This window comes from Sturnira hondurensis, unplaced genomic scaffold, assembly GCF_014824575.4.
Source record: "Sturnira hondurensis isolate 20B ecotype Veracruz unplaced genomic scaffold, ASM1482457v3 Scaffold0021143, whole genome shotgun sequence".
Lineage (NCBI taxonomy): Eukaryota > Metazoa > Chordata > Mammalia > Chiroptera > Phyllostomidae > Sturnira > Sturnira hondurensis.
This window is the reverse complement of record NW_028093774.1, coordinates 21,846,311-21,866,488: the sequence shown is the minus strand read 5'-3', so window position 1 is coordinate 21,866,488 and position 20,178 is coordinate 21,846,311. Positions and strand designations below refer to the sequence as shown.

Sequence of the window (20,178 nt, the reverse complement as noted above, 5' to 3'; positions counted from 1 at the left end):
TTTATAGCAAGTTATACCTGACCTTTATAACTGCCTAAGGTGGTCTAGAAATTGATGTCTGCAGGGATTTCAACAATGCCACAAAGCAATCCAGACACCCTTCCATCCCGTCCTCCACTCAATGACGTATTACTGTGAAGTGAGCATTGGCGAAACCTACCTTCCCTCATCTCTTTGTTCCGTTGGCATTTCTAAATTACTTAGATTCTAGCAGTTAAGTCACTGCTATAAAATTGTTGACTTTGTTCTGCTCCCTCTATTCCAAACTAATTTCCCTGAAGATATGGACAATATTTTAATTTTTTAAAAATCTGCCCTGACAGGTGTAGCTCAATGGGTTGAATGTGGGCAGCAAACCAAAAGGTCACCAGTTCAATTCCCATTCTCAGGGCACAAGCCTAGGTTGTAGGCCAAGTCACCAGTAGCAGGTGTGTGAGAAGCAACTACACATTGATGTTTCTCTCTCATTCTTTCTCCTTCTCTTCCCCTCTGTCTAAAAATGAATAAATAATTTATTTTTATTTTTATTTATCTTTAGAGGGGAAGGGAAGGAGAGAAGGAGAGAAATATCAATGTATGGTTGCTTCTTGTGAGTCCCCTGCTGGGAACTGGCCTGCAACCCAAGCATGTGCCCTGACTGGTAATCAAACCACGATTGTGTGGATTGTGTGGTTCGTGGGCCCGCGCTCAATCCACTGAGCTACACCAGCCAGGGCCTAATATATAATTAAGTTTTATACACTGGAGCCGAACAGTGGAAACATCAGAATTAGCAGCTTACTGAAAAAATGTCAAAGATTTGATTTTGTAGAAAATCCAAAGAATTTAAGGTTACTGAATCATGAAATAGCAGTACATAATTCATTCTGAGATATAATAAACTGCTAGTTAGAGAGAACCTTTGTTTTTTTATTGATTCTGCACTACTTTCTAGGACTTTTTTCCACAAGGGAAAGAGTTTATTTTACTCGAAGATACAGAATTATTCTTAGTGTCACAGCTTCTTGTGTTAATTTTTCACAACTTGGCATCCAAGAGCACAAGTTACATTTTGGGATTTCCCTGTGAGATAGGCACAAAATGAGAGCTTTATTTCTTTCTGGAAGTTACTTGTCTGTTTTAGATAGTTTTTTAGAATGATGTAATAATGAAGCATGGTGTTATGTGGTAAAACAGTGCTCACTTATTAAACAGTAATACGTAGAGATCATGATGTCTTGGGTGTTCTGCATATACAGAACATTAAGAATCTTCAGTCCATTAGCATTCAGGTTTTAGTATTGAAAGAAAGTGATTTTGGAGACCTCGTGTGGTTGTTGATGGTCTGAGTGTTGAAGGTGGCCTGTGAACGGTTTTCTGTTGCAGAGGAAGTGCTCTTCAGAAAAGGCTGCGTGATAGGGAAAAGGAAATGGAAGCAGATGAACGGGATAGGAAAAGAGAGAAGGAAGAGCTAGAGGAAATCAGGCAGCGACTTCTGGCAGAGGGGCATCCGGATCCAGATGCAGAGCTGCAGAGGGTGAGTTACTATCACACACATAACAGTATTCTCCTAAGGTTATCAGGTCATTTAAGAATTTTTTTCGTTAAGCTATTGGAGTGACATTGGTCTCATGTCATCTTGAACTGACTGTGATATAGTTCAGTTTGTAATAACAGTGCACTTTTATGCTTCATAAATCATGCTGTTTGAGGCAGGTTATTAGTACTTTCTATTGCACAGTTGGTTTATTTAGAAGTTTAATTATTCTAACCATGTTCCAGATGTTTTATTCCTTCATTCTTGTGAATATTATTTAAGTTAAATAAATGTCTTTCAATGAAATTTTGCTAGAAACCTCATTTTACAATGTGCTTTTGTGGTGGGAGTTTCTCTCTCTCACTGCCATCCTAAATCATTGTGTTTCCAAAATAAAGATGTTTTAAATAAAGCTTGTCATTTAAAAGGAAAAGACTGTGTCATAGGACATGACATACCCCATGCTTATTAGGAATATCAAGTGTCATTTGCTTATGTCTTTTTCATACTTTAAAATATATTTTTACCTGGCCGGTGTGGCTCGGTGGATTGAGTGCGGGCCTGTGAATCAAAAAATATTTTTAGAGAGGGGGGGAAGGGAAGGAGAAAGAGAGGGAGAGAAATGTTGGTATGTGAGAGATACATCAGTTGTTTGCCTCTCACACACTCCCAACTGGGGATCCTGTCCGTAACCCAGGCATATATGCTCTGACTGGGAATTGAACTGCCAACCCTTTGATTCACAGGCCGGTACTCAATCCACTGAGCCACACAAGCCAGGGCTCTTTTTTTCATACTTTCCTATTAGGGCATATTGTTGGTCATAAATCCTTACTATGAAGTAAAAGCTTTACCATTATAACATTTAGGTTGGGATATTTTTTTAATTCTCTACCAATGGATTTAAATTTTTATGTAGTTTAGAATATATTTTGTTTCTATTTTTGTTGTTTGTTTCATGCACAGAAAGAATACTGATCTATTTAAGTTTTTATAGTCTTATTTTTATTATCTTTCATCATTTTAGGGGAGTATTCATTTTGTTATAGGCCTTAGACTCCTAGATTTGCCCTACCCCCCTATGTCCTTTTGTTCATGAATACACAAGTGACTACCACCCTCAGCCATCAGCTGGGAGGAAGAAATGGCAGTGTATGACCAGCTGAGGTTTTGAGTTGTCTCTTGTGTACTGTGTATATTGTTCTAAAATAAAACTTATGGTTATAATTTCTTTAATAAAAATGTAAAAACATCCTTTTTCATTTTGAATCAGCCAACCATTATTGATTTGCCTTAGTTAATCTGAAGCATTTGTGCAAGCCACTGAAGAAGGGTAACGTTTTGAAAATTTTGCAGAGTACCTAACACACTTTACAGATTTACTCAGATTTCTGATTATAGAAGCAGTGTATCATTATTCCTAATGAAAAAGAAAAAAGATTTTGTGTAGATAATATAAAACAAAAAGCCAGTTGAATTAAGTATAGCTGTGGTCTGCTTGAGTTAATCTGATTATTTTTGGTTTTAGATGGAACAAGAGGCCGAGAGGCGCAGACAGCCACAAATAAAGCAAGAACCAGAATCGGAGGAAGAGGAAGAAGAAAAACAAGAAAAAGAAGAAAAACGAGAGGAACCCGTGGAAGAGGAAGAAGAGCCTGAGCAGAAGCCCTGTCTCAAACCGACTCTGAGGCCCATCAGTTCCGCCCCATCTGTTTCCTCCGCCAGTGGCAACGCAACCCCCAACACTCCTGGGGATGAGTCTCCCTGCGGTATTATAATTCCTCACGAAAACTCTCCAGATCAGCAACAACCTGAGGAGCATAGGCCAAAAATAGGACTTAGTCTTAAACTGGGTATGTTAGCATTTCCTTCCTTTCTTCTTTTTCCCCTGCAAACACCTAAATTTTGCCTTAAGGAAAAAATAAATGTGTTGCTTGGTAGGCAGATAGAAAAAATACTCAAACGCCTCTCTAGCTCACCACTGTTTTCATAGTTCAGCTGCTGCTCCTATGTCTGCAGCTGCCTCGGGTTCCGAGAAGTGAAAAGTTAGATTTTTTAGCACTTGCGAGTAGTGAGTTATTTTTTATAGTTGGGATCTTTCTCTGAGATTTGTGGAAGTATATTTTGCAGTGCTTTTGAGGAGATGATGGGCTGTAAAATGTAACATTTGAAAATGAAGTGATTGTGCTAATACAGTATTTTTACTGTAGGTGCTTCCAACAGTCCTGGCCAGCCTAATTCTGTAAAGAGAAAGAAACTCCCTGTAGATAGTGTCTTTAACAAATTTGAAGATGAAGACAGTGATGATGTACCCAGAAAAAGGAAACTGGTTCCTTTGGATTATGGTGAAGATGATAAAAATGCTGCCAAAGGCACTGTGAACACTGAAGAAAAGCGCAAACACATTAAGAGTCTCATTGAGAAAATCCCTACGGCCAAACCTGAGCTCTTTGCTTATCCCCTGGATTGGTCTATTGTGGATTCTGTGAGTAGCAAATTGTAATTTGTCATTTTATAGGAAGTGTTTGGAATATAGCATACAAACTCAGGTGATTCTATTAATGACAAGTAGGGATGATTATGTGGATTGAATCTTGACACTGAGAATTTAGTGGATTATTGGGGAATTGGTGGTGGTACTTGAAGTCTTTATGAATTAGAAGCAAATATATCTTGATATATACCTGTCTTAGTTGTGAATAATTATATTGTAATATGAAAACTCATAAGGTTATAGGCTTTTCCATAAGTATAATTAAAGTCCAAAAAATTTAGTATCGATACTTCATTTTGCAGATATTGATGGAGCGACGAATTAGACCGTGGATTAATAAGAAAATTATAGAATACATAGGTGAAGAAGAAGCTACGTTAGTTGATTTTGTTTGTTCTAAGGTTAGTTGTTTTCTTCCTTCACTACCAACATTTGTTTTATACTTTGAAATATTAAGATACTTTCTAAAATGACTTCATTTTAGAAAATGTGTCTTGCAGATACTTGTGATAGTTTAGTTATCTCTAATTGAGATTCATGGCTATGTAAATCCCTCCACACTATTTCAGACCCTCACACTACATGCTTTCGTTTCAGAGGGCCAAAGAGGAGAGAATTGCTGGCTGCTGCAAATGTTGCTGCCTTCCTGCCCCTCAGAGTGCCTTGCCCCACTCCCTCTTTGTCTTAATGTTTAGAAAGATGCTGCAGTTGAGGAGGTTTTGTGGAGACAGCTGAGAGCTGACTCATCAGTTTGTTAGTCATCCACTGTTTGGTGGAGAAGCAGAATAATTTGTAGTATAATATTTACTGGTTGATTACGCTTGTGATTGGGTTTGTTCTCAGCATGTACTATGTTAAACATTTTAGATAACCTTACCGTCTTGAAACCCCTCTAACAACCTTAGAAAGTATAAGTTACTAATATCCCCATGTGACAGACATTATAGTATATAGGAGCACCATATTTCTGTAAAGGGGTAACTAATAATACCGAAAGAGATACTTTTTTTCTCTCCTTATTTTAACATTAGAAATAGCAGATTTAGGTTGCTCTTTGTAATTATTGTAGCATTAAAACTTGTAAGCCTGGATTTGAATTAGAAGACAGATGCTATAGATACTGAGATTCCAGGTTATGGTGTCAAACATCCATTGAAGAGAATGGGGTTTGGGGAATTAAGAAATTTATAGAAAGGTTCTTCAGCCACAGGAAGTTTCCATACTAGTTTGAGGGTATCTTAACATTGCTTCACTATGTTGGTATTTGTTTTCAAAATGACAATTACTTGTTTCTTTTAGGTTATGGCTCATAGTTCACCTCAGAGCATTTTAGATGATGTTGCCATGGTAAGTCAGAAATTCATTGTTACTGATATTTTAATTACTAGCCATGGGAACAAACTAACTGCTGAATATGGTCAGTTATCTGTGTTGGTTCCAGAGTCTTTATAGGCCTGAATTAAAATTTGAATATGTATTAAAAGAGATAAAGGCGCACCCACAGCAGAATATAATTAGACATCACTAAAGTTAGGGTTTCCATTTTTGACCAGTCTCTCCCCTCTTCCATCTTTCATATTTGTGTGTATAAGTCTTGAACTTTTTTAATACATTTAGAGAACATTTATTAAGTGCTTCCTGGGTAGAACAATGTATTCCAGGCATAGTAATGTGGAACATCTGCCCTTAAACTATCAGGGAGACAGGTATACAAATAATGATACCTTAATATGCTTGCTCTAATGGAGATGCATAAACAGGGGCAGAGGAGATGGAACATCTGATGGTGTTGGTGTTTTGGGAAAGCATCACAGGAGTTACCATCTAAATGGAGACTTGAAGGTTGTCTAACTGTGTTGTCACTTGGACTGGTACTGTTGGGTTGAAAGTGGTCAAACATCACATTCCCAGTTGCATTTAATTTGGATATTACAGTAGAGTTAGTAGTTGCATTTATCTAACTTGTCATTTTGTGAGAAAAGGGAGGAAGAATAATATTGAAGGTAGCAGTGAAAGTGTGATTGAATAGACTATGAACCCCAAGCTAGGAGGAGAAGGAAATACTGTTGGAACAGAGCTGGTGGTTTGGAGGAGGGGTGATCCAATGAAGTTACAGTGGGAGAGTAGAATGTTTAAGAATAGAAGAGGTGTGGATCAGTCCAGATGATGGCAAGGTACCAGATATGGTAATGGGACAGAATTTCTAGGTAGAGGGATATTGTTTTTTAGGATGACTTCAACAAACTTTTTAAGATTTTATTTATTTATTTTTACATAGAAGGGGAGGGAGGAAGAGAGGGAGAGAAACATCAATGTGTGGTTGCCTCTCACATGCCCCCCATTGGGAACCTGGCCTGCAATCCAGGCATGTGCCCTTCCTAGGAATCAAACAAGCATCCCTTTGGTTCTCAGGCCAGTGCTCAAGCCACCAAGCCATACCAGCCACGGCTGAACTTTAAAAAAAAATTTTAATTGATTTTTTTTTTTTTTTAGGAAGAGAGAAAGGAAAAGCAAGATAGAAACATTGATTTGTTATTCTACTTATTTCTGCATTCATTGGTTGATTCTTACATATGCTCTGACCAGGGATTGAACCTGCAACCTTGGTGAATTGGGATGACACTTCAACCAACCAAGCTACCTTTCCAGGGCTGACTTGAACGAATTTTAAGCCTGGATCATATACCTAGAAATTGAAATTATTGTATATTGGAACAAGCATTGGAGAGAAATACGGGAACCAGCTGCCAGATTGCTCCTTTAATGAGGGTGAAAAAGTAGGCATTTGCTTGACAGCTGCTGTTGGGCTGAAAGGGTGCTGTAGTGCAGGGTCATAAACCTCAGTGGAGATACTGTTTGCAAGGATGGTAACAGTGAAGATCGAGCAGCTTCCACTCCCCTGTGGAGGCTAAAGCTTTGAAAGTGAGAAACTTTCTGAGAAGGCTGTAGGAATGTCAGGGTCTTTAGGAGATACGTCTGCATTTAATTAATGCAGGTTTTCTGTTAAATTAAGGGGATGGACACATTAATGAAAGAAGCTGAGTATAATATGGCTAGTTTTAAGTGTAATAGGGGCCCAAAGGGTAGAATGGGAAGGCAGCAATGAGAAGAGTCCAGGAGAAAGAAGAAACATTAACATGATGTAAGATGACAGGTGACTCAGGGAACTTGCATTTTCAGCTGCACTGTTGTCAGAATGGGGCATTGTGAGGTACCTAACCAAAAGGAGCCCTACAGTTGAGCTGTTTGTGTTCAGGCACTAGATGATGTCTGAAGCCAGATACCATGTTTGCTGCCTGCCAGCCAGCTCAATGCAGCTGCTGTTGCTGTTTCAGCTGTTGTTGGGTCTCCAGATAAAGCATTTGTGAGAAGTTTGTTAACTCTATAATGCTGAGCCTTAGATGAAAGGAGACGGTCCCTGGGGGTAGAATCTGAACTTTTGTGACCTTTCAGCCTCTTTAAAAGGTTTTACTTGGGGTAGAGAGAGGCTTTCTTTCATACTTAGGCCTCAATTAAGGAATTAAAAAAAAAACAGTGTTGTAGTTTAGGTCTTTTTGGCACTGTCAGTGCCCTGTGTCAGGGTTAATTGAAATGTTTTTGGTCTTTGGAGTATTGTTAGTTAGATTCTTTACTGCTCAATCACTCACGCAGTTTTGAGTGTTTTCTGGCTCCTTGTTGATCACAGTGGGAGGGAGGAGACCACTGAGCTGGTGGTGTCACCCCATTTTGGCAAAAGCTCACAGACCCTTGAAATTCTCTTATAAATGAGATTGAATTTTTAGCTCAAGTAGTATTTTTGCTCTTAATTAAAAATAGGACTTTTTCAAACTGTGCCTTTCCTCATTTTTAAATTAATGCACTTTTGTTGCATTTTGTGCCTCTGTATGTATCTCTAAGGTGTGATTTTCATATTAATTAGACTTGGAGCATAGTTCTCCTGAACTACTTGCTGGTCAAATCTAGCTCATAAAAGACCAATTAAAAGTTCATTATTTGTCATCATTGAGAAATTTAGGGAAATTTTTATTTATTTATTTTTAGAGAGGGAAGGGTAGGAGAAAGAGAGGAAGAGAAACTTCAATGTGTGGTTGCCTCTCATGCACCCTCTACTGGGGGTACAACTTGAGTTCCAACCCAGGCTTGTGCCCTGACTGAGAATCAAACTGCAACCCTTTGGTTCACGAGCCAGTGTTCAGTCCACTGAGCCACATTTGCCAGGGTGGTATTAGGCACTTTTCAAAGCACTTTGTACATACCAAATTTTAAAATTCTGAACCAGTTTCATGTAGCCACCATTTTCTTGGTAACCCAGCGACGACATGTGACTAGTAAAAGGCAGAAGTGGCATTTGAGTCAAAGTAGTTTGTCTAGCGATCCAGTTTGCTTAACTCCTAACTTCAGTTGATAACATTAGATCCCAAATCTTCATAGCGGTGATACCCTGGAGCTTGTCCTCCATGCCTCCTATAGAAGGAAGCGTGACGTTCCGCATTACCTCACTGTAGCCTTGGTGTAGCCGGCTGTGTGTGGGATAAGGGCAAAGGTGATGGCAAGGACATGATGCCCCTAGGTCGTATGCAGATAGGAAGGTAATTTGATTAATTCATTTGCCATCAGGATAGGACCTTATATTTATTCAGTAGTCCTGTGTCTCTCTGCAGTGACAACAGTGTTCATTCAACTCTGTTTACTGTATCCCAGACACTGTATTAAATGCTCTTCATAGATTCTCATTTATTTTTACTTATTTATTTAATATATTTTATTGATTATACCATTACAGTTGTTGTTCTATTCCCCCTTCATTCTCCTCCCCCCTGCACACCCCCTTCCCCCACCAGTTTATGACCACGAGTCTCAAGTTCATTAGATTCTGTATTTCCCCTACTATTCTTGCCCTCCCCCCTATCTATTTTCTACCTACCATCTATGCTATTTTCTGTGCCTTCTCCCCCCTTCTCTCACTCCCCTGTTGCTAACCCTCCATGTGATCTCTGTTTCTATGGTTCTGCTCCTGATATAGCTGTCCTCTTTCTTGGTTTGCTTTTGTTTTAGGTGTGGTTGTTAATAACTGTGAGTTTGCTGTCCTTTCACTGTTCATATTTTTCATCTTCTTTTTCTTAGATAAGTCCCTTTAACATTTCATATAATAAGGGCTTGGTGATGATGAACTCCTTGAATTTGATGTTATCTGAGAAGCACTTTATCTGCCCTTCCATTCTAATCTAAAGCTTTGCTGGATACAGCAGTCTTGGCTGTAGGTATTTGGATTTCATGACTTGGAATACTTTCCAGCCCCTTCTTGCATGGAAGGTCTCTTTTGAGAAATCTGCTGACAGTCTGATGGGCACTCCTTTGTAGGGGACTGTCCCCTTATCTCTTGGTGCTTCTAGGATCCTCTCCTTCATTTTAATCTTGGCTAATGTAATTATGATGTGCATTGGTGTATTCCTTCTTGGGTCCAACTTCTTTGGGACTCTCTGAGCTTCCTGGAAATCTATTTCCTTTGCCAGACTGGGGAAGTTCTCCTTTATTATTTGTTCAAATAAGTTTTCCACTTGTGGTTGTTTCTTTTTCCCTTCTGGTACCCCTATAATTCAGATGTTGGAATGTTTAAAGATGTCCTGGAGGTTCCTAAGCCTCTCCTCTTTTTTTTTTTTTGAATTCTTGTTTCTTTATTCTTTTCTGGTGGGATGTTTTGTTCTTCCTTCTGGTCCATTGATTTGAGTCCCAGTTTCCTTTCCGTGACTAATGGTTTCCTGTGCATTTCCCTTCATTTCAATTAGTTTAGCCTTCATATGTTCCTCTAATTTGTGACTATAATCAACCAGTTCTGTGAGCATCCTGATCACCCGTGTTTTGAACTGTGCATCTGAGAGGTTTGCTATTTCCTGGTCTCTTAGAGTTACCGGCTCTGGGGCTTTGAGTTCTTCTTGAGCCATATTTTGGACTGTTGGCGCCTGTTATGAATGAGGAGTGGAGCCCTAAGTGTTGGTTCACCAGGGTGGGGCAACCCGGTTGCTGGGTTGTGACACTGTATGTGGGGGCGGGGTCACAGGAAATCAATGGCGGTCCCTTCTGCCTCCTCCCGCTGCCGGGCCCTGAGGTCGTCTCACTGCTCACTCCTTTGCTGGGTTTATCTGCCCGTGAGGATGTGCAACCACGCTCAGCCTGCCCCGCACCCTCACTGGGTCCGGGATGCTACCCCGGCTGTCTGAGCACCTGGGTCGGCTGGGTCAGGGATCCTTCCTGCCCGACCCTGCTCTGCTGCTGGCTCCGCCCCTCTTACTGGTCTGGTTGAATGGTTTGTTGTTGTCGGACTTCCGTATAGTTCAGTTTTCTGTTCTTTGGCTGCATTTTTGTTTACTAAACCTTTGTTGTATTCAAACTTGGTTGTGGGAGAAGGCACAGTGTTTCCACCTATGCCTCCATCTTGGCAGAAGTCCCAGATTCTCATTTATATTTAATTCAGTGTCATATACATAAAGACTCCATAAATAAGATTGTAAGATTGTTTGGGGGCAAATGCAATACTCTGTATTATTATGTAGTTGATACTTCTGTCTAAATTACTATGTTCTTTATAACAAACATTTGCTTTCCTTAGGAAATAGCTTCTCAACCCATGTATATAAATGTAGTATTGGTGAAAATAGAAGTTGCATCAAGACGTGGCCAGGTTGCTCAGTTGGTTGGAGTGTTGTCCCATGCACTGAAAAGTAGCAGGTTTGATCCCTGCTCAGGGCTCATACCTCAGTAGCAGGTCTGATCCCCGGTTAGTGTGGTGTCAGTATTCAGTAAGTCATGGAATTTTGCTGAGTGCATTTCTTTCTAATTTACATGTACTTCTTAATACATTTCTCACACTAGACAGATTTCCTTCATTTTATTGAAAGTAAATGTTTGTCAGTAGATGACAACTCTTTTTATACCAGTCACTATTGTTATGAGATGCTGAGTGTCTAACTCAAGTTACTGATTTTTCTTTTTCTCTTTTAGGTACTTGATGAAGAAGCAGAAGTTTTTATAGTCAAAATGTGGAGGTTATTGATATATGAAACAGAAGCCAAGAAAATTGGTCTTGTGAAGTAAAACTCTTTTTACATTTAGAGTTCAATTTCAGATATCTTCTTTCCCATCCTTCAAAGGACTTTGAAATTTATTTTTTTTGTCTTCAAAGACATTTGTGAGACCTGTAATTTTTTTTAATGTAGAGAATGTGAATTTTTTTTCCTCCAATTTGTTGACGCCCTGTGTATTCCCTTGGTTGTAAAGATATCTGAATCCTACCTTGGTTCTCTTTATACTCACCAGGTACAAATTACTGGTATGTTTTATAAGCCACAGCTGCTGTACACAGCCTATCTGATATAATCTTGTTCTGCTGATTTGTTCCTTGTAAATATTAAAATGACTCCCCAATTCTTTTGCAGAATTGCACTTAATATTGAATTGTACTGTATAGGAACCAACATGAACAATTTTAATTGGAAGAATACCATTCACACCTATTACCCTTTTCCCCTTGATCAGAATTGGCAAGCTTTCATGAAGTCATGGAATTTAAAATTAGAGTGCAAAAATTAGGCGACCATCCATTCCTACTGTATCTTTGTATGAATGTGTTTGTGTGAATGTACATATAAGAGTCTTTCCCCTAATTTGCTTTGGAGAGCTCCCTTAAACATTTCCTAATTGGAAAACATATAATGGTAAAGGAAACACGGTGTTGTGCCAATCCAGATGTCTGGGAGAGTTAGGTCATTAGTCTCCCAGAACATGGTATTCTCTTCTGGCCAGTACAAACAGTCTGGTGAGCGGAATGGGGTTTTCCTGTTGATAGCTGCCTGCTTCAGGCTCTTTTTTTAAGGGAGTATGAATCAGTAGTTCTCCTCACCCCCTAATTTCATTGTTCAGAAATGAGGCAGATCCTTAGATTCTGGAGAGTTTCATTTAATGCATATTTTGCACTGACTGGTCCTTAGTTTAATTGGAATGTACCCCTTTGTCTAAAAAAATTCAAAAAGTATAAATGAAAAAAACTTGAAAAACAAAAGGTAAAATTAAGCAGTTTTACAGACTAGGAAAATTTGACAAAATACAATAGGATTTTAGCATGACATTTTACAAAACTTATTTTTAAGGATAAAGTAAGTCATTTAAGGCAGTTACCACTAATTTTTGTTTCCGTTTTTGTTCTGTAAAGGGTTTATGGCTTGTGTTTATGCAAGCACACACCTTGTTTGCCTCTGCTCATCGAAGTTTAAAAATAAGTTGATGGTGTCAGAGACACACACGGGGTTTGCTTTATTGTAGTTGAGAACTTCACCAGGGGGCGGAACTACCTGAAAATGTAACAAGTTTTAAACAGTTCTCAGCACAAAGTAGGTGCAGCAATTCCCATGTCTGAGTATTTATTTAAAAGAAAAACAAAGATTGGGAATAGAAATAGGCATAACTGAACTTGAGTTAATAGTTTTTTTTACATCTTAAGAGGACATTTGAAAACACTGTTCTTAACATTGAACCATGATATGGTTCCATTATGTAAATATTTCAAATATTAAAAATGTATATATTTGATCTCGGGAACTCATTCTTTCAGAGTCTTATTAAATAAATGGCATATTGTAATTGTGTGGCATACTAGAAACTTGAAAATACGGACTGAGTTGATTTCTCGGTAACTAAAAGTCAGAGAGGGTATTTACCTTATTTTGGAGTGATCTACATGTCTATGGAGATACCTCCTTGTAGTATTTCAGTATTTTAAATTCTGGTTTATCAAGGGAAATTTCAGAAGTATGCTTCTTGCCACTTAACAGATTTATTTACTAGCCTTTTTGCAGATTGACCCTCAGCCAGACACCTTGTTCAAGCTTTATTATGCCTATCTTCTCTTACCATGTTACTACTTCTAAGGCATCTTATTAGGTTATTTTTATGTAGTCAACATTGGCATGGAGGTTTGTTCAGGTAGATTTAATTCCCCATGTTCTTGCTCTTTCACTATATTTATCTTAAAGGACCCGTATCTGAAACTCTTGGGGACACATACAACAAAATACCTCTAGAGAGATTTGCCTCAGAATCCAAGTTCATACGTTAACATTTCTGCAGCAGAGCAGGAATGATCATGGTCACTGGGCTAAAGACCATTGTGTAAATATCATGTCAGTTGATATATCAGACCATGTCAGTTGAAGTCAGGTTTTGCCACCAAAGCTTAAACTCGAAGGTTTTCAGAATTTCTTGTTTTTCAGATTTATATATAAAGAATTGGACATGGATAAACTGGGGTATTGTGTCTGGGAGAATACACATAGAATTTCTACTGAATTGCTTAAACTTTTTCTGAGTTGTCTTTACCATTTGCCCATAGTTTAATTTCAGTTTGGAAACCTTGGTTAATCTGTATTGCCCATTCAAGTTATAAAATTATATGAAAGTTCAGTTAGAATACCAATATGCTTTTTTCTCATCTGACTCTGTAAATAAAATAATTAAAAATATGTGTATCTGTTCATAGGAGGAAGATAAGTTATGTGAAGGTCTTCCCCCCCCCCCCAAACTTCAAGGTGCACCTGAATTACCTGGAGGAGTCTTGTTAAAATGCAGACTTTGATTTAGTTGGACTAATGAGGGGCCTGAGGTTGATGATGATACCAATGCTGGCTGATCAAGGACTGTGCTTTAATTAGCATTTTATGAGTATTTTATCCTAACAGACTATGTAAATGCAGCTAAATTTTCTTTTAAGTAGATTTAAAGAGAAAACCATTTTTAAGTCAAATAAACATACCTATTCTGTATGTTCATGAATATAAAGTAATCTCCTCCAAAAATATCTGAGAACAACTCTAATATTATAGGCTTTATTCCTTGCCAGTCCCAGAACATTTCCTCCCTAAAGAACTTTATGTTGTTACTCTGAATCTTGTCATAGTGCTTTCTGATAAACTTCGTGTACAGTAGAGTCTGATGATTACTTTGTGGAGAATGCTGTTTCAGGTACTCATCAAGCATAAATACTGGACAGTGGTGGACAGTGAGAAAACTGAGCTTGAGTCAAATTGGATTAAACACCTGTATTCTCCTTTCATATGGAGTAAAAAAGTTTTTAATGCAAATAAAATGTAAGCAGGTATACTAATTTGTATATGAGGCTTATTTACCCAGCCTTTTCTTTCCTTTTTTTAGATTGTATTTATTTATTATTTTTAGAGGGGAAGGGTGGGAAAAAGAGGGAGAGAAACATCAGTATGCAAGATACATCAGTTGGTTGCTTCTTACACACCCCCAACTGGGGACCCAGCCTGCAACCCAGGCATGAGCCCTGATAGGAATCAAACTGTTGACTTTTTGGTTCAGAGGCTGGCACTCAATCCCCTGAGCCACACTAGACAGTGCCCCAGCTCTTTCTAATGAGTTCTGTGAATGTTTCTACTTCTATCCAAAAGCTGAAAGATTCTGTTAAAATGGTTTTAAATCTTTCCAGTCACATTTTAGCCTCCTAACAGTAGGAAATTAAGGAGTAGTTTCTGCTCAGCAACAGATGAAATTGGTTTGTGAGTGCTACTGGATATATGAAGGATATGAGAAGGAATAGGCAAAGAAACAGTCTACGTGTCAAGAATACTGGGAAATTCACATATGTGTTTCAAACCTGGGATCTGTTACTACATTCATACTTGTAGGCCAAAGTGAACTTAAAATTTTTGATAAACTGGTAGGTTTTTAAAAACGTGGTTAGGGAAATTACTGGAACATTTTGCTTATTTCCATTTGAATGCTTGTATTTTCATGCATGACCTTTCGTTTTATTATGTGAAGGCCAAATTAAGAATGGCAATCCAAAATGCTCAGGAATGAAAGATAATTTCTATAAGCAAAAATGAATAAAACTTCGCAAGCCATGTTTGAATTAAATGACACTCCCAAGTTTGCCACATCACGTATTAGTTGGATGATGACTCATACACAGTGGTAACCAACTTGAGCAATCGTGTGTCAGATACTCAGGTTCCAGGGTTACAAAAATAAGATATTTCCTGCTGTTTGCATTTACCATTTACCATGGTTCTAAAATTGGAGCCCAGGAATCTAGACGTTTAAAATGCAGGTTTTCCCCATCCACCGGAAGTTTTGATCCAATTAAGGATACAGGTATTTACAATTTTAAATAGCACCCTCTAGATTGTGATGCGGCTGATTCCCGTTGAGAAACATAGAAGTTATACAGAGAAGTGAAAGACGTTAAGTTTAAAATGCCATAGCTTGATGCCAAGCACACGCTGGGCCCAGTTTACTAGAAACTTTGATCCAGCTAAGAACTGTCTTGCCACACCTCACAACCTCCAGACTCCTGCGCGCACTCCCAGGTCAGAGACCTGCAGAAGCGCAGGGTTTCCCCCGGTATCCGCGCGCTCCACCGGAAGCTCCACCCTTTTCCTTGGCCTTGCGGTGCCCTCTCATTCCACTCTGCCTGCCGGCGGGTCCCCAACGTCGCCAGGGCCGGAAGTGACGACACTGGTGAAGGCTTTGGGGCGGGGCCTGGGCCGGGCAGCTCCCGAGCCAGAAGATTTCACATCGGAAATAAAACAGCCGCTGCTCTCAAGAAAGAATCTCTGGTGCGAGCGGGCGACGGCGGTGGCGAGGAAGGAATAGGTGCGTGATGGGGGAGTCCGGGGAGAGAGGACGGTCCCCCACATCCAGTGTGGGTACGGGCGGCCGCGGACCCAGGCGGCCCTTTGTGGCCGCCTGGGCCGCGGAGCCGGTGTCCTCAGGATGAAGAGCGGGGCGCGGCCGGGCGGGGACACAGGAACCCCTCTCGGGAATTAGAGGGGCTGCTTGTTGCTCGGGTTCCGGGCGCGGCGTGCGGTCAAATTGAAGAGAGTACCCTTCGGAGTCTTGGTCCGGAAGTGCTGGTTTCCCGAAGATGTCTCAGGGCGCAGGTGCTTTGGGCCGGGATTGACCGTCTTGAGAGGAGCAGGAAAAGGAGGAAGCCCGTACCGCCGAGCCTGGTTGAGCAACTGGTGAAACTCCACGCTTCATGCTGAGTGTGTCCTTGTCCAGGGAAGGTGAATGGCACTCGGGGCTAAGTTCCTTCCGTCTCACATTCGTGGCGGAAAACGGGGTCTGATGCTTTTGCATTGATCGGCGCTGTCACAGGCATGTATATATTCGATGCTTTGCATGTACCTTAGATATTTGCTTTTTTCTTCTCGCTCAGATTCTTTTTCTCTTATAGGAAAGTAACAATAATAAATTTTAAAGCATTGCTTGCTTGCTTTGAACAAGATGAATAAAGTATTCAAGGTTTACTATGGGATACAAGAATAGTGTGCAAATAACTACGTTTATGGTAGAGTACACAGTAAAAGTCACAACATTCGTTGAAGTTTGAGGCAGATAGAGATAACATCTGCTTAAGAGAATCTTGTTATTTGAATTATCTTTTGGAGTGGAAAGGTTTTCACCCTTGGAGTTGAAGTGGGGAGGACTGTGTAATCAGAGTGTACTACAAACTGGGGGCCTCTGGATCTTACATGTCCGGGGATCCAGGCTGAGCATTAAATGACTGTTACGAAGGAAGATAGAACAGGAAAGGAGATTGGAGCCTGTTTCATTTGGCTAATTTCAGTCACCTGCAAAAGCCATTTCAGTTCTTAACTCATTTGCCGTGTTCAACCAACTTAAGCCCCACCTCCACCACGTTTAGTAACAACTGTTCTAACAATGAAAAAGGGAGCCTGTTGAGTGCATGGATTCTTCCTCCTCCCTCCCCTCTCCCTGCAATTAACAAATGGTAGAAGTAGCATCTATTATTTGATTTTTCATTCTTCTACAGCTGGTTCTTAGGTAGACAGTTCCCACATTGCTGGATATACTTTCCTCTGAACAGATTTTAAGTTAAGGACTGCTCCTAATCCTAGACTTTTGCATAAATTTCCATTTGTGGAGAACGTGAGGATTGGAGTTGGTCTCTGAGAATCCTAGCAAGGAAGATAAGACATTTGTCAGTTGCCATAGCTTATGTGGTTCTCTTCGTCTCTCAAATCCAGATTCCCTTTGTTCATTCTCTCCTATTTATCAAATTGTAGGAAGAGACTTCTTTCAGATATATTCTGAAAAACCTTTCAAAGACCTCTAATACTGTTTCTTCCTCTTGTGAGATGCTAGGCAGATTTGGAAGGCGATTTGAGAGTGTGGCCAGAGCTTTGCTTTGGGCACCTTAATGTGGTAGTTGAGGCTAGAACAAATAAGAGACTTGAGATGACTTTGAATAGTCAGACAAGATATAATAAGAGTTGAATCTTCGATGGTGGCATAGGCTTAGGAAGAGGAAAAACATGAACTGCACATGGCAGCCAATTGAGGAGCAGGGAATAAAATGTAAAGTTGACCAGGAGACTAAGTTTGGAGAATGGGGGGGAGGCATTGGCAAAAATAAGGAAGCTTGAGCAAAGAACTACTCTAGAGAAGACCACAAGGAAGTGTTTTGGAAATACTGCGAAGTGCCAACAGGTAAAGATGTCCTTTGGACAGGCAGAGCTGTAAACATGAGAGTCACTTAAGTAGACTGGTCAGTTGATACTGAAGCAGCAGAGGAGACACCTAAGGAGAGGGAGGGCACAGGAGACCCAGGCCAACCGCATACAGAGGGGGTGGGGGAAGAGTGAGAAACCAGCCAGCGGAGGAGAGTGAAGTGTCAGGAGGAAAACATCTATAGTGCGGCGTCACAACCGCTGAGGAAGGGAGGGGGGGAAGGTCCAGGAAGGAAAAGGTTGTCATGGATTTTTAATATTAGACCTGGTGTAGCAGAAAGAACTGAAGATTTAGAGCATCACTGTCCAATAAAAACATAGTGTGAGCTACAAATGTTCATTTTAAATTTTCTAATAAGCAAATTTTTAAAGGTAGAAATAGGTAAAATTAATTTGAATAACATTTTATATAATTCAGTACATCTCAAGTATTTTTATTTCAACATGTAATTAACATAAAAAGGTACTTGTCTGTCTTCCTCTCTAGATAGTAAGCTCTTTAACTAAGTAGAAGCATTAGCTGATTCAGTAGCGTCTCCAGTACCTATTGCAGTGTCTGGGTATGTAGAAGAAACCCAATAAATGTTGATTAAAGGGTATAATGTTTGGTTTTCACAGTGCCTAGTACAGTTTCTTAAGAGAGAATGCAAGCATTGCTGGATATATAACAAACAGTTGACAAATGAATTAGATGTGAGTAGTCTTTTTTTTTTTTATTAAAGATAAGACGTATTCTCACCATTGCCACAGTGAATTTGAGACAATGACTCAGGGTAATCATATTTTTCATGTAGAGTTATTGAAATTAAATGTTTTTTGGGGGGTGGGTGGGAGATTCTTTACAGTTATGTAAATATTGATCATATAGTTTCATATCCATAATTCTGCAATCCAAAAAAATTCTGAAAAAACTGAAGGGCTTTTCATAATTCAATTCACAGCAAAAAATCTAACCCGAATCTATGTAAATTAAGACTACTTATATGTTTCACTACATATTCATTAATGTGTTTGATTTTGTGTTCTAAGACCCAGAGGGGGCATATAAAACATACTGTATTTGCATTATTAATTTTATAAAATCCAGGGGGGGGGAATTAATTCTACATGCATTTAGTCCTAAGGGTTTCACATAAAGGATTCTGGATTTGTGTATCTTTGTTAATTTTCATCATTGTCTGAGTCCACATGACCATTATTATTTAAAAACAACTGGATAACTATGTAACAGACTTCCTGGACTGCCTCAAGGTGTGGGTCTGTGGATCAGCTAGGGCAGTTTGGCTATGCATGTTTTATTCTGGGGCCAGGGCTGAAGGGGCTGTGGCTTGTGCCACAATCTGCTAAATTCTCATTGACTCAAGTGAGTCATAGGATTGTGCCCAAAGGCACAATAGAGTGGGTAGTATACTGCACCCACCTTGAGGCCAAAGCAACTCACAGAGCCAAGCCAACATGGCAGGAGAGGGGAAGTATGTTTCTCTCTCAGGGATGTGGGGGAGGGAGTGAATATGCGCTGAATAATAGTCTAATCTACCACAGATGGTTCACAGAAGTAGAGTGGGATGGAAGGAGGGGGAAAAAATCAACAAATAAGCTGTATTACTATCCTTGCTCTTTTTAGAGTCTACCCCTTTCATGAAGTCTCTTGTAGGGCCCGGGCAATTATTTGCTCCTGGTTTCTTAAAATTCAGAGGAATATTTCCAGGATGTATTCCTAGAATTTTAAATTAATTTTAAATTATTGTTATGAATTTTGGAGATTGGTTACATTTCTTGTTGGATGAGCTTTTAGAAACAAACAGAGGCTCTCCCAGCCCATCCATATAATCAGAACACATGGTGGCTGTCCAGGAAGAAGCCATCAAAGTAACATTAAGGCTGACTAAATACTTTTGTGGAATAAGAATAAATTACAAGCTCATTTGACACTTAAACACTTCTTAGCATTACAATACAAAGATGCTTTTACAAAGTATTTTTGGTGGTTTTCTAAGTGAAGGAGAAACTAGTCCAGTGGCTAGAGTCATTGAAACAAGCCACAAGCCCTTTGCTCTTCAGAAGATCATGATTAAAAGTCTCTGAAAATGTTTCTGTGAAGTACAAGAAACATTTCTGTTTACACATATCTCTTAGAGTGAAGAAAAATGATATAAATGGTATCAATAATTAAGTAAACATGCTATAATGGTGTGAAGTTTAGTTGTTACCTGGGATGTAGTAAGGCAGAAATGTACTTATTTTTAAAATTCGTATTGATTTACTTTAGAGAGAGAGGAAGGACAGGAGGGAGAGAGGGGGAGAAACACTGATTTGTTGTAACACTTATTTTCGCATTCATTGGTTGATTTTTGTATGTGTCATGACTGTTCAAACTCATAACCTTGGGGTAATGGGACAATGCTCTAACCAACCGATCACCTGGCTAGGGCAGAAATGTACTTGTCTGTTGGTGCTTCCTTAAATGGGATTTTTAATGCATTTATTTTGTGATTTTAAACATTGCTCCTGTGATATTTTTTTAAATTTTTTAAAACACTTTTTTAAAAGACTTTATTTATTTATCTTTAGAGGGGAAGCGAAGGAGAGAGGGAGAGAAATATCAATGTATGGTTGCCTCT

At 39.4% G+C, this 20,178-nt stretch overlaps 2 protein-coding genes across 5 annotated transcripts in view; both read left to right on the top strand.

Annotated features, from left to right (window-relative positions):
- RBM25 (RNA binding motif protein 25) overlaps window positions 1-14,159 on the top strand; it is a 54,952-nt gene extending 40,793 nt beyond the window's left edge. For all 4 annotated transcript variants that reach the window (XM_037031638.1, XM_037031639.1, XM_037031640.1 and 1 more), the window contains 6 exons: window positions 1,366-1,516; window positions 3,045-3,369; window positions 3,727-4,001; window positions 4,313-4,411; window positions 5,310-5,357; window positions 11,010-14,159. In XM_037031638.1, coding sequence (XP_036887533.1) covers window positions 1,366-1,516; window positions 3,045-3,369; window positions 3,727-4,001; window positions 4,313-4,411; window positions 5,310-5,357; window positions 11,010-11,102 — 991 coding nt within the window. In that variant the 3' untranslated portion in view covers window positions 11,103-14,159. The remainder of the gene's footprint in view (window positions 1-1,365; window positions 1,517-3,044; window positions 3,370-3,726; window positions 4,002-4,312; window positions 4,412-5,309; window positions 5,358-11,009) is intronic.
- Window positions 14,160-15,541: 1,382 nt separating this feature from the next.
- Window positions 15,542-20,178, top strand: part of PSEN1 (presenilin 1) — a 54,231-nt gene continuing 49,594 nt past the window's right edge. The window contains exon 1 of the mRNA XM_037031799.1: window positions 15,542-15,677. The gene's annotated coding sequence lies outside the window, so the exon portion shown is untranslated. The remainder of the gene's footprint in view (window positions 15,678-20,178) is intronic.